At 44.6% G+C, this 13,679-nt stretch overlaps 1 protein-coding gene across 1 annotated transcript; it reads left to right on the top strand.

The window, feature by feature from the left end:
* The first annotated feature begins 1,661 nt into the window (after window positions 1-1,661).
* LOC104499080 (GDNF family receptor alpha-4-like) lies at window positions 1,662-7,665 on the top strand. Its single transcript, XM_010142540.1, has 8 exons — window positions 1,662-1,674; window positions 2,918-3,193; window positions 3,888-3,980; window positions 4,387-4,732; window positions 4,806-4,915; window positions 5,936-6,070; window positions 7,022-7,152; window positions 7,460-7,665. Exons 1-8 carry the CDS (start codon window positions 1,662-1,664, stop codon window positions 7,589-7,591), a joined length of 1,236 nt encoding a protein of 411 aa, XP_010140842.1. The 3' UTR covers window positions 7,592-7,665.
* Window positions 7,666-13,679: the final 6,014 nt, after the last annotated feature.

The following is a 13,679-nucleotide window of genomic DNA, read 5'->3' as shown; positions in this document are numbered from 1 at the left end:
GATCCCTCAGCGCGGCAGAAAAGGCGCAAGGGGAGCAGCAGCGCCAGCAGTACTTGCGTTTGCAGATCCTTGCCGTACCTCTCACGCTGACTTTGCCGAGAGCTTGTCTTGGTACCTGCCCGCCGTGCGTTCCCCTCTGAAATGCTCGGTGCTCACAGTTTTCCGAGATGAGGCTCGGTTTGCAAAGACCGATCTCAGGGGCTCCTGCAGAGATGCAGCTGTTTGTTCTACTCTCCCTTCTACCACTGCCAAGTCACAATAGCCGAGGGTAGAAATTACCCTTCTTTCCAGTTCGTCTCCGGTGCTAATGGCTAATATGACTAGAAATACAGAAATTAGGAGACCGCTGTGAAGCATTCCTAGACCCTGGCTATGGGATGTCAGTGCTTTATACTCAGAAAAAGCTGCAGCTGCTGAATATCACAATGACTGCTATAAAAATGAGCTGTTGCAGTGAGACCTCAGTAGCACTTGCAGCCACATGATTACAGTAGATTTCCCACAGTTTTCCATGTCCAAATACTAATGCTTCTTTGATAACTGTGCCTAGTAAAGGAGAGGTTTCCCTTCCACAACCATTCTCTCAACAGCATGGTGCACCAGGGCCACAAAAAATAATACGCGTATATATATGACAGGATGTGGAGTGAAAAGGGAGAATAAAGGGGTATTGTTTTACCTATCCCTTTTTTTTAAGGTATAAATAATCATAGTCTGCGAGTTGATTATTACCTTTTATTTATACTACAAAAGGGACTCCCACACACGTGCAACTTTAACAAGTTCTACAACCCAGACCATAGGTCTAGGACAGGATTAGCCTTCTCCTTCTTTCCTGTTATTATCTGGAATACTAAAACAAGGTTTTAAAAATATGAAACAACCTGTCAAGTATTGGGGCTGAAGACAATGCATAGCTATTAGATGATGTCTGTAGAGGAGGACTGTTTTAAATGTGCAGTTTAGAGCAGCTTCACCTGAAGCATCTGGCACAGGCCTTTGGTAGAAACACAGTCCATCCACTTACACCCAGCTCTGCTCTACCCTGGCAATTTAAAAACTTTTAAGTTTTAAAATGTCACTTTAAGCTCAGGTGCTTGCTTAGCAGAATTCTTAAGGCTAGGCAAGTGCATCCTGTCTTCTCATGATCTTCCCACAACAGCTGCTGCAACCCCCTGGGGGGAGATGGATACTGCTTTGGTCTGGCCTGGTGGGGTAGATCCGTTCACTCAGTTTAGGGTTCCAAAAGCTACTGGAGAGAAGGGACCAGTTTGCTATTGGGAATCTGCACAGATTGCAACCTTACAGGAAGTAATCCCAACTCAGAACGTTCAGTAAGGTTGTGCCTAGGCCTAAGCAAAAGCCACTGTGCTGGGCACAAAGCATTTCTGACAAGAGATTCGTTTTTCAGGGAGCTTACAGAAGACATACAGTCTCTCCGTAACATCCAGATGAACAACAAAGTACAGTAAGTTGCTAGAAAAGCAAAGGTACTTGTACAAGTGAGACAGAGACACCTCGATAGTATTCCTGGGTTGCAGGACAGGTGGAATGTTTGAGAAGCAGACCAGCATAGAATTATGCAGCCTACAGCATACAGCAAATAAACTGATGGAGTCAGCAGAAGTGAAGGAAGGGAGAGAACAAATTAGGTGGTGAAGATGGCGATACCGGGTAATAGGAGCTGTTCGAAGATCTTTTTCTAATCTGCAGTGAAGGCAGACTGAAGTAGTGCTACTACAACTGCTCAATGAGAGAATGTATCCAAAGAAGATTAAAGGAAGATGTAAGGCTCAGCACAGTCATTTCCCACAACCAGCCAAGCAATAGCCCTGAAGAGAAGAAACATACTAGACTATCTATAAATTTTATGAGCAAACAGTCTTGTTCCAGGTCTTCATTGTACTGGTACAGGTTCAAATAGTACTGAACTGAAGAAAGATTACAGACTGAATGCACCTACGTGCGACAGCATAATGCCAGGTATCACACCAGTATTATCCTTGGGAGACAACAGTCCATGTAAAAAGAAAAACCTCAAAAGCTGAAACAAAGTCTAGCTTTAAAGATTATATTGTTAAATTGAGATTATTTAATACTCCGATATAAGGTGGTACATGCGCGTGTGTATGTATATAGTCAATGCATGTGTTATGCAAATATACACACAGGGAGACATAGTCAGAGTTCACAATCAAGCAACAGATGAAAGCTGGCAGCCAAGCCTGCATCCCAGCATTTTTGACAGGGATTTCAGGGACCAGATTATGTGTGCTTACACTGGTTGTATATCATCGCTTCTATATGAAACTACTTGCATCTTACATTAAGCATATATTCTATTCTGCAAAAAATGTGCATTCTGAAATTTCCAAGCTCAGTGAAGTAGTTGTTTTTGCACCCTGCAAATGGCTTCCTCAGTACATCCCTTAATGACCAGTATATAGTTCAGCAACGGCACAGCCAGCAGCCCTGACTCACAGCGCACACACACTACGGTGTTACTGTGGGCTTATTGCACTGCGGTTTTCACTACCCAGAGAGAAGAGCTTCTTCAAGGCAGGCTTCAGCAACCCCAAGGTTTCCACAGGGATTTACTACTCCATAAAATAGAGCGCCATCCCTGATCCTGGCTAAGTTGAAAGAGTTAAGGTTGATAAAAAAGGGTTTTATCAAACAAAATTATTTTTGACATTTCTTTAACCCTTTGTTCCCTCTTTCACACATTAATACTCATCCTTTCATTTCTAAATGGAGACAGTTCTTGTTCCTTACTTCTCCATATGAAAAACCTCAGCCAGTTCTGCCTCTTGAGGGGAATCCTCAGTGAATATCAGATGCATACAGAACAATGACAGGGTGCTTGTGAGACATTCTCAGGATTGTGATCCTAACAGTCTTTCCCCTGCCTGACCAGGAGACCTACTGGCTCTGCCGCGGAGTGACTGCATAGCAGCAGAACAGCTGTGCCTCTCGGACTCTACCTGCAACGGCACCTATAGGATCCTGGAGAGCTGTGCCCTGGCTAAGACTCGCTTTCCTCCCCTGGACTATGACAGCAGGGTCAGATGTCTGAATGCAGAGCTAGACCTCGGGAACAGCTCTTTACTGCACTGCAGGTGTCACCGGCGGATGAAGAGACAGGAGCACTGCTTACGCATTTTCTGGACCGTTCACTCCAGCATGACAGATGGTGAGATGAGTTTACAAGGTACTAACTAGTAAGGCTCACCGCTGCCCCGTATCTGAGAACAGCTGCCAAGGGCCACTTCCCAGCACTATAGGTATCACTTTGGAACCGCATCTGCTAGTGAAGAGAATTCATTACAGCTCTGTTTGATAAGCAAAGGTGATTGACCTGATCTGGGACCAGCCCTTCAAATACAGCAGGGACCCTAAGAGACAAAGGCAGCTACTCTGAGGCAGTTAGACCTAGTGCAGTGAGGGGAGACTGCTGTGAAAATCACCTCAGAATGGTTGCGTTTGTCCATAACTGAAAACAGATGTGTGATTATGACACTCCAAGCTGTGACGGCACCCTTGAGCTGCTGCTTTCCAGCTTTAGCAGGATGCTTCTACTTGGCCTCTCACTAAAGACCGCCCGTGCTGCACACCTCCTCACTAGTACTGAGGCTGAAAGCAAGCAAATGGCAACGTGAACCAAATTCCAGCCAGAGGAAATCTGATGACAAAATGTGATAATACAGTAATACCTCTGCATCTCCAGCAGACCCATTCTTGGCATGGGGCTTTGAGGAGGACAGAACATTTCTGCACTCCAGCCTGAGGGAACAGCTAGGCACAAATAGGAAAAAAATAAACTAAAAAAAAAAAGCTGGTCACAAAATGTTTCCCCCACTGCATAAAATATCTTGTATCTTGCCTAGGTTATTTCAATTTGGAGACTTCTCCCTATGAGAATCCAGCAAATGAAGAACACTGGAAGACAGATTATAATAAACTGGCGGCCCTGTTATCAGGTAAGGATTGAAACAGTTACAGGATATGATGCTGCCCTTTCTTTTCACAGGGCCTGAAAATTATGAAGAACAACAATTTGGGGTTATGGCCCTTTAATCAGAACAACACCTGCTCTGGATATTTGCCTAAATTTGTCCCCCCTACATCAAGTGTAAATATACGCACAGATCCAGACCCACAAGACAGGGAATAACCCACAATGATACAATCTCTGAAACAAACACCCTAACATGAACCAATAAAAAAATATGGTTTTGTAACTAGTATAATTGCAGTATCATTCTCCTTGCTTAGTTCTTTTTCATGTTCCCGATCTGACCATCAAGTAAGGGCTGCTCCCATTTCCACGCAGAATCTCTTCTGAAGACGTGCCTCATTGGTTCTGGGTTTCTTTTGGCTTTACAGGCTCACAGTTAGCAGGAGATGCAACGAATCCGTGCCTGAAAGCAACTCACGTCTGTAATCTGAGCAAGAAGTGTGTTCGTCTGCGCACAGACTATGCCTCTATCTGCACCAAGAGAGCGGGAAGTGAGGACGTGTGTGATCGTCGCAAATGCCACAGAGGACTAAGGAATTTCTTTGAGAAAGTCCCCGAGGATTTCACCAAAAGGATCCTATTCTGTCCATGTCAAGATGAACTTTGTGGAGAACGACGACGGAAAACTATTGTTCCTGATTGTTCCTTCCAGTATAACACCAAACCGAATTGCCTCTGGCTTCTGGACTCCTGCTTAGAAGATCACATCTGCAAGTAGGTCCAGCAGCAGCAGACATTAGCCAAGAGAACAGCACAGACACTGATAGTCTCATTTTCCTTCTTGCAGATCCCGCCTGGCTGATTTCCAACAAAACTGTCACCCTGCAGACATGTCTCCAGATGGTTGCTCTCAGCACAGCCATGCTGCATGCCTGCAGGCATACATGGGGATGATCGGTAAGTGGTACCACAGGAATACACAGGGCAGATGCTCTCAGGCCACAAACTTGCAGGCAGCTCCGATGCTGTGAAGGACCATCTTGCTCTTCTGCAGGAGACAGCACTGAGTATACCAATGAGTATGCCTTAGCCTAATTGTCTGAGGTAAGTACAGCCCAAAGAGAGCTCCTCATGGCATTTATTGCTTTACTCTGTCCCATCCTCTGCTGTCAAATCAGCAGCACTTGGCTGAGATTTTTCAACACCTGTTTGCATCACCAGCTGGTGCACAGTGCTCTAAATGCCTGACCGACGGGGCTCCCTGGGCCTGTTTGAACTACATCATTGCTGCTGCAGCAGTGACTGAACATGACACTCCCTCATTGCCTGACTCTGAGACTCCTGACTGTTTGTTATGGCTGTATACACGATCTTCTCAGAGCCAGCCAGAACATGGCACTACCAGCTCTTAGAAGGGATGTCGTCTTTGGTTTTAAGCATTCGCTGCCAGCCTGCTCCTACTTTTCCAGAGTGGCTCAAATGAAGAGCTGTAAAGAGCAGCAGTATCTCAGAAGTCTGTAAATCTAGACTACACCCTCCCGTTTTGCAGATGTCTTTGCTGGTTTTGTGCTAAATGAACTCAGGCGGAATGGCACACTACAGGCGTGCAGCATTTCTTTGGCAAAAGGCATTTGCCCTCACAGTGTCACCAGCTACACAAGAAGGAAGAGCGCCTTTCGCTGCCATATGCCAGCACCGCAGTTGAGTCCCTGCAGATGCTTCACATCGTTCAATCTAATGCTTGCACCAGCTTCAGCCACCAGTACACCTCACCATCAGATTGCCTGGGTCAGGGGTAGCCATCTCCTCACTTTCTGACAGCCCAGCAGACTTTGTGTAGATTTACCAGGTCATTTTGCAGGTTCTCCTGACCTCTCCTGGGTAACACACTTATTCCCTTTAGTGTAACAGGACTCGTGACACTTCTTTCATTTGGTGAAGTAAATCCTGATTCCAGTTTCTGGGGCTTTGGGACAGGCACGCCCATGACACCCAACTATGTCAGTAACTCCAGTGTGGAGGTCTCCCTGTGGTGTACGTGTGAGAGCAGCGGCAACCAGAAGGAGAAGTGTGACCAGATACTCGGCATGTTTGAGAGCAACAAATGCCTTGGTAAGCATCAGTCATCTCACAGGATCAGAGAAACAGCTCAGCACAGAGAAATCCAAATCCTGCTGATTTCAAGATCCTACGGTGGGTGCCTTGCTCTTGTGTATAGTTCTGTCGTCCAACCTATGGGACCAGCCTGGATCTGCTCTCAGAAGTGTTTCTCTTATCTTTTGGCAACACTTCTGTTCATCTCAAACACCATGAAGCTATTTCCAAACAGCATTCAAATGAAGGGGTTGCAAAAAAATCACAAGGGGAGGTCAGAAAAGCTGTGTCCATAGATTGCTGAGTAACCACATAGTGCACCAGGATTATGGGGTTTGGGTTCCTTTCCTCCCTCCTGTACTCACCTTTGGCCCTCACTTACTTGGGTCAAGGTAAGTAGCTCCTGACACAGCCTCTTTTATTAGATTCAGCAGCATAGAAGTCACAAAAATCCTGTTACATGCAACTGCGTAATCCTAAGTCTGTATTTCTTTTATCTTCCTAGCATTTTAGCAACAGACCTTAATAAGATTTAAATATTTTATGTTTGTAAAAGCTTCCAAACGATATAAAAGAAACCAGCATCATTAGATAAATGTTTAATATTTAAATCTACCTCCTGCTGTACAGAAAGTCCTTACACCCAGCCCTGTAGATACACCCACAACCTAAACATCCCATCTGAGATACTGCGTACCTGCCGCTTAAAAAAGGGGTAGCTGGAAAAGAACCAGAGGGACCAAAAGGTCCTCAAGAACAGTGCAAATTGGCTTTGTAGTCTGCTCAACCTCACAAGTAAACCCATAAACTCACAGGCCATTCACTGAACAGAGAATGTATTTTCTACATCAATGCCACACGGCCTGTGAGAGCATTTCCTAAAAGAGCTTCCCCAGACTTCAGTTCGCTAGACTCCAAGGTGTGCACGAGAAAAGCACAATAAGAATCTTGCTTTACTTCTGTTTGCAGAAAATACCATTTGGTCTCAAATGCACCTGAAGCAGACAGCTCTAGAAAGACAGGAAGACTTATTTTACTCGTCTTCCCTAAGCTTCCAAGGAGACAGTGCCAGCGCATCTCTTGCTTCAGAAATATCCCAGGTATGCATTGCTTTGTTGCCGTCACAAAGCAGCGAGTCAAGTGGCCTAGAGACAGTAGCTAAAAACCCCCAGATCTGGAAATGTGTGATTTTGGACATCAAAGCAAGGGATGCCACACACATGCAGATCTCTGGACCACTTCGCCTCAAGCTATTCCTTCCACAGACAAGCAGAAACACGAGGCCGCAGGGCTGCCTGGCCACAGGAGTTTCCTGTGGTCTCACATTAGTACTCAGGAGGCTCTGCAGCCAGATGTTTGAGCATAAATGTGTCTAACTGGGATTCATTCCTCCTTTTCATTTCCTAGGTGGCTGAAGGGAAGACACAGCGAGACATCTCTGAACACAGTAGTGTGCCTATGGCCTCTGTATACTCTGGAGCTGCTGTTTCTTGGCCATCTCTGGTTCTATTTCTGCCGCTGTTGCTGAGCCCACACTAACTTGGCATAAATGGCATTTTTCCTTCCCATGTTATTAATCTTATTGCATATCCAGGCACCCTCCACTACTGATTGACCTTTGGGAAATGGAAGGCTTCCAGAAGAGAGGAATAGAGCAGCTTTAACCCAGAACTGCAGCCACTGAAAATATCCCCCCAACTTGCACCCCACTTTCCCCCAACTGGTTTGCACTGAGCTCTGAAGCACTCTTTGTTACTCAAAATGCTAACATGACAGAAGCAGTCAGGCTAATATTGCAGCACAGTATTTTAAAACAAAGGTCAAAACTTGTGGAGGGTTCAGTTTCTGACTGCAGGGAGGAACCTGACACAGTGTCCTACCTGCCTTCTGGAGCTCTTCCTCGGGCATACAATCATGGGTTAGAAGGGACCTTCAAAGATCTTGTTCCAACACCCCTTGCCATGGACAGGAACACCTACTAGACCAGGTTGCTCAAAGCTCCATCCAACATGTCCTTGAACACTTCCAGGGAGGCGGCATCCACAATCTCTCGGGGCAACCTGTTCCAGTGTCTTACCACCCTCATTGTGAAAAATGTCTTCCTTATGCCCAACCTAAACTCACCCTCTTCCAGTTTAAAACCACTTTTGTCTTGACGCTACAGGCCCTGGTGAAGAGCCTCTGTCTTTCATATGATCCCCCTTTATATATTGGAAGAACACAATGAGATCGCCACAGAGCCTTCTCTTCTCCAGGCTGAACCACAGCAACTCTCTCAGCCTGTCTTCATAGGAGAGGTGGTCCAGCCCTCTCATCGTTTTCGTGGCCCTGCTCTAACAGACCCATGTCTATCTTGTACTGGTCACACCAGAGCTGGATGCAGGACTCAAGGTGGGGTAGAGTAGAGGGCGAGAATCACTTCTCTTGACCTGCTGGCCATGCTTCTTTTTATGCAGCACAGGATGTGGTTGGCTTTCTTGGCTGCTAGTGCACATTGCCGGCTCACATCCAATGTTTTGTCTACCCCTATCCCCAAGTCCTTCTCTGCAGGGCTTCTCTCAATCCATTCATCCATCAGTGTTGATACTGGGGATTGCCCCATCCCAGGCGCAGGACCTTGCACTTGGCCTTGTTAACTCCACAAAGTTCACATGGGTCCATTCCTTAGGCCTGTCCAGGCACAGAGTAGAGCATCCCATCCCGAAGTCTAGGAGTCCCTGCTGCAGGGTGCATGGCAAGTAAAGCTCAATAAGCATACACGTAAAGTCCCTGGTAAACACCAGTTCTGGATCAGTTTCAGTTCCCTTTTCAAATCCATTCTTTTAAGTACATTAAAAATACCATCGCAGATCAAAGACACTATACTACAGTTTATACTCATGTTCCTTTCTGTTTTGCACAATGCAACACGTACATACCATCCATTACCACATCTAGCAACGGACTTGGGTTTTGTGGGTTAAGATGGATTTCTGTGGTCAACCCCAGTAAATTTAGTCTTATCTAGCAAAAAGACAACGCTGCCTGGCCTCAGGATGAACCAATCAAGTAATGCTTAGAGAACGCATATAGCTCATTGAAGCCATATTGACCACAACCCCCCTGGGACATATAGTTGCAAAAATCTCGGGGAGCTGCAACTACCTTGTACCTCTCCACATACACGAGTTGTCATTGTCCCCTTTCAGGTGCCTGCCCAGTCTCCTCTGCGAAGCTCTGTTTCATAACCTGTTTATTCTGCGTGTAAATGTGTGCACTGTGTAACTGCTGTTATTTTGTACTGCATTTGCCTGTTAAAAGTTAAGTGAGTATCGATTTCTGAGCATAGGTTAATAGTCCACTATCAATTGTGTGCAAGAGTTGCCTCATCAGCCAGCCTATGCTTTCAGGAGAGCCAGAAACTCAGCTTGAAGCAGCTCCTCCACATACACATCCTGCACGTTGCCCATCCTGTGAGATACAAAAGATCCGAACAGCGTTTTACACAGCCAAACAACACTGCAGTCCTGAACAGATGCAGAACAGGGAGGTATTTATTTTCACCTGTGCTTCATCTGTTGCCAGGGAAGCAGCAGCTAGATAACATGCAGTGGTTCCCAGTCACTGTCAGACACCTCCTCATTACAGTATCTTACGTTGTCGTGTATGTCAGAGTAATGGTCCTTCTGCAGGGGTAACACTTCCATTTCAAATTCCAGCCTTCTCTTTACTTCCTGGGCAGGTAGGGCAAGGAAATCACTGCATGGAGCAGAACCATCTCCTCTGTGGCACAGAGAACCAACATCTTATTTTCATATAGTAGGAACAAATTTGTCGTCTTAATAAAGTACAGATGCTAGTATTTGACTACCTACGCAAAAATAGCTATTTGGATCAAGAGGCAGCACTGTTCCCATGTTTGCTGCCATTTAATGAAAACATGTTACCATATTCTAATAGCTCCATTAGACTATCCTTCATATGGTGGGAGTAGGAACGCATCAAGAATCTTGACTGTAGTGTAACAGCATCTGCCATCCCCAGTATTTAGTGGAGAGTGAGAGAGAAGAAGAAATGTTGTACTTTCCAATATTCCACAAATCAGCGAGGGTATCTGTGAGAATAATGAAGTACATTTCCCTGAGCCATCTGTACCACACACACAGTGTACTGCACTCATCTTCCGCTCATCTGTACTGTGATCTTTGCTCTCTTTCCCCACTGCAGCGCTGTAAGACGGGTTGATATGGAAAAAGGTGTTAGCATTTTGTAGTTCATATTGAGAGCGCTGTGGACCTTTAGCCCCTTACCCCTACCACCTAAGTTACTGATTGCAGTTGCAGCCTCCTGCCATGTCCTATTTACATAGAAAAATGCTTGACACAGACAAATCCTGCTCTAGACTGAAATTGAAGTAAAACATGTCAGTTTGGGTTTTTCTTTGAGTCCTATGTACCTTTTGCATGTACATATGCACCTTTATGTACCTGGCTGCCTCTTAGGCTTCTTCATCAATAACTGCAGACAAAATTCATCTCTAAATACACCTGCACTCACAGGTACTCACACTGCTATGACTACAAACCCTCATTGTGAAAAATGTCTTCCTTATGCCCAACCTAAACTCACCCTCTTCCAGTTACTTTCGTAACACCTGATCTCCAGATATCACAGTTACTCAACTACACAGTGCACAAGCATGCACATGCACAACTACTAGAAATGTCCTGCCAGTGTCAGCACCAGTTCAGTTCTGTCAGCACCACCGATGTTCAGAACAGCCGTTACATAAACCCATCCAGAACAGTTCTTACTAACCATACTACAGGGCAATTTACAACCCCATCTCGGCTTCTATTCCCCAGAAATGAATACGACATCCCGTGAGTACCTTTGGTCTAAATACAAAAGTATTCTAATAAAAATCCTCTATCCTGACAGTCTTAACATTGAGCTCTCAGCAAGCATATACAAGGAGGGACCCTTCTAACTGTTGTAACGTAGATTATTTTTAAAAGTGCAAAATAATGCCAAATCTCACTAATAAAATTTATCTTGCAACTCTAGAAGTCTCCTGCCTTCCTCTGGATTTAATAGAAGCTACACTCCTTGTCTCCTACTGCTGGAGGCATTATGGGAAATAAATTCAAAGAACAGAGTTAGAATCTCTTAACAGAGCAATTGTAACGACTTCTACAGACATCACTCGCTGTCAGGTACTTCAGATGTGGCCTCTAGAACTGTGACTCAGCTCTAGATCCCTTGCCACGGTCTAATGTAGCATTTACAAGTGGCATTCGTACAGTCCTTCTCCAGTAGCGAGCTCCCTCGCTGTTATGCAAGCTGTTTCTTGTGTGACGGGGAGAAGCAATACACAGTTCTTGCCCAAGATCATAAGCGAGGTGATGCCAGAGATAGGCTTTGAATCTGGAAATCCAAAATGATTGTGTCCTTGCCTCATTAAAATAATTCCCACTGCCTCCAACAACTGTGTGAATTTCAGTAAGAATCAAGCGACTGAGGCCTGCCTTCTAAAGGGGGGGCCAGTATGTGTCACAGATGAGGCAAAGCTCAGATTTACCTCAAAGAGTAATTCCTGCCTACAGATCCCTGGTGCACCTCCTAAAATCTGCGGACAGTAAAAGGTAACTTTGAGTTGACAAGTAACAGTGCAGATTCAGCACCTATAAAGAATGAAAGTATCTTTTTCAATACACCCTAAAAATCACAAGTCGCTCTATTTGCTAAAATCGCAGTCACCACAAGAACAAGAAGAAAAACTTTCTAAGTAATCTGTGAGGTGCCCATGAGCCAGACAGAGCTTTTGGGGACAACAGTGGAGAAACAGGAGGCCAACCAGCACTGCCGAGCTCGACGGGATCTTCCAGCGCTCTGCAGAATCAAAACCAGCCGCTGTTCTCCAGCTGCTTCCCCCACCGAAGCAGACGCTGGTAAATACATTCAGAGGCTATCATTTCTACCTCGGGGATTTTGTGGCTGAACTTCTTTCAGATGAGGGAGGGCTGGCTGAAGCTGAGGTTTAGCCTCTAATGGAAGCTCTTCTTAGAGGTGATTAGCTCTCCTCCAGGAAGTGACTTGGTGTTTGGGTTTCTTGCAAACCCCAGGGCTAGCAGAGGTCAGGGGATGCAGCACTTTCTCCAAGTGCCTTCATGAAAATAGCCCCCACGCTTTCCATTTACAGCTGATCACCTCCATTATCCCCAGGCTAGGAGGAGATGATCAGCAATTGTTAAGTGCCTGAATCAGACTAATAGCTCACTGCTAATTCCCCCAGTAATGTGAATCTAAATTCCTGGTAAACAAACTGACAGCTTTTCGCACTGCAGGGATGAATGCCAAAAGCCTAATATTAGAGCTCGGCAGCTAAAGCTTTTAGAGCAATCCTGGCTGCTCAAAGAGGTTTAATGACATTATATTATGTACTAAATAATTAGAAAATGAAGGCCCACTTGGAATCAATGGGCTACTGTCTAATTAAGATGAAAAAGGGGCTCTACCCTGTTTTAAACAAGTTTACACTAAAATGGTGTACCTGATAAATGGCGCTGATAACTATGCCTTTACCTTTGGGCAGAACAAGGCAGCCATTAAGCTAGTACAAAATAACGGTGTGATTTTTGGCTCATCTTTCTTTTTATTGGTCCCACCTCTTTTCCTGTAAGGCATGAGATTCAGCTGTTCTTCCCCTCCCACTATCAGACAATTTTTTAATTTACTAAGTGACATTCAAATAGCTTATCCTGACAGAGAGAATACCACCTTTGCCATTGTTTCCTTGGGTGGCCACAATCACAAAGTTCACACCACTAGATGCTTGCAGAGCTAAGAGATGTGGACTGGAGCTGTTAGAAGCACTTCGCAAGAACTGCAAGTGAGCTTAAGAACTCGGGAAAAGATTACAGTTATCTGTGTCTACACACTGAGAAATGACTGAGAAATGTTCTACCGATTATCTGACTGAATGAAAATTGATTAGTAAATTAGCCTTCAACTGAATTATGTCTCGAAAACCTCTGACCAAAATAAAGAGCAAAACTGTAGAAAAGCACAAAACAGAGAGTTAGAGCAACTGGAACTATGTATCTAACAATTGTTATTCCACTTTGATTACACAACACATACGCTCGGTTGCATATATAATCTCCTTGAAGATAGTGCAAGAATAATGCAAGAATGAAACATCTGCAAGCAACTTCAGTTTTCTTTCTCCTGCACAGCCACCCAGGATTCCACATTCACATCAAACACTAAATTAAAAGATTTTTGTCTTTATATTCCTGTCTTCCTCCTTCCTGTGTACTGCTCAGGTAAGGAAAATAGAAATGTTTTCCCATAACAATGTTCTAAACTGTGTCCATTCCTACTCCTAATGTTTCGGCATTTGGTCAGGAAGGATCATTACATAGAAATAGCTGCATTGTACCTACAGAGAGCCAAAATTAAAATTTTGGTTTACAGTGACATATTCAGCAAGAAAAAGCTGCAAGCTATTTTATAATGCTGGAATTGCTGTGGCAGATAAATTCCCCTGGCATCCACAACTGACTAATTTGAACTCCACTGAAATAAAAACATTTATTCCATTATTATGAGACACATAAATAATAACACATTTACTCTGAGAAAA

The sequence above is a fragment of the Buceros rhinoceros genome, unplaced genomic scaffold (genome assembly GCF_000710305.1).
Source record: "Buceros rhinoceros silvestris isolate BGI_N320 unplaced genomic scaffold, ASM71030v1 scaffold32538, whole genome shotgun sequence".
In the NCBI taxonomy this organism is placed as follows: Eukaryota; Metazoa; Chordata; class Aves; order Bucerotiformes; family Bucerotidae; genus Buceros; species Buceros rhinoceros.
The sequence above is the reverse complement of the archived record's forward strand: the minus strand, read 5'-3'. Positions and strand labels throughout refer to the sequence as shown.

Excerpts from the sequence above, each read along its gene's own strand:
- LOC104499080 (XM_010142540.1), top strand. Across the intron at positions 6,071-7,021 it reads TGAGAGCAACAAATGCCTTG|AAAATACCATTTGGTCTCAA; the intron begins GTAAGCATCAGT and ends TTCTGTTTGCAG. Across the intron at positions 7,153-7,459 it reads TTGCTTCAGAAATATCCCAG|GTGGCTGAAGGGAAGACACA; the intron begins GTATGCATTGCT and ends TTCATTTCCTAG.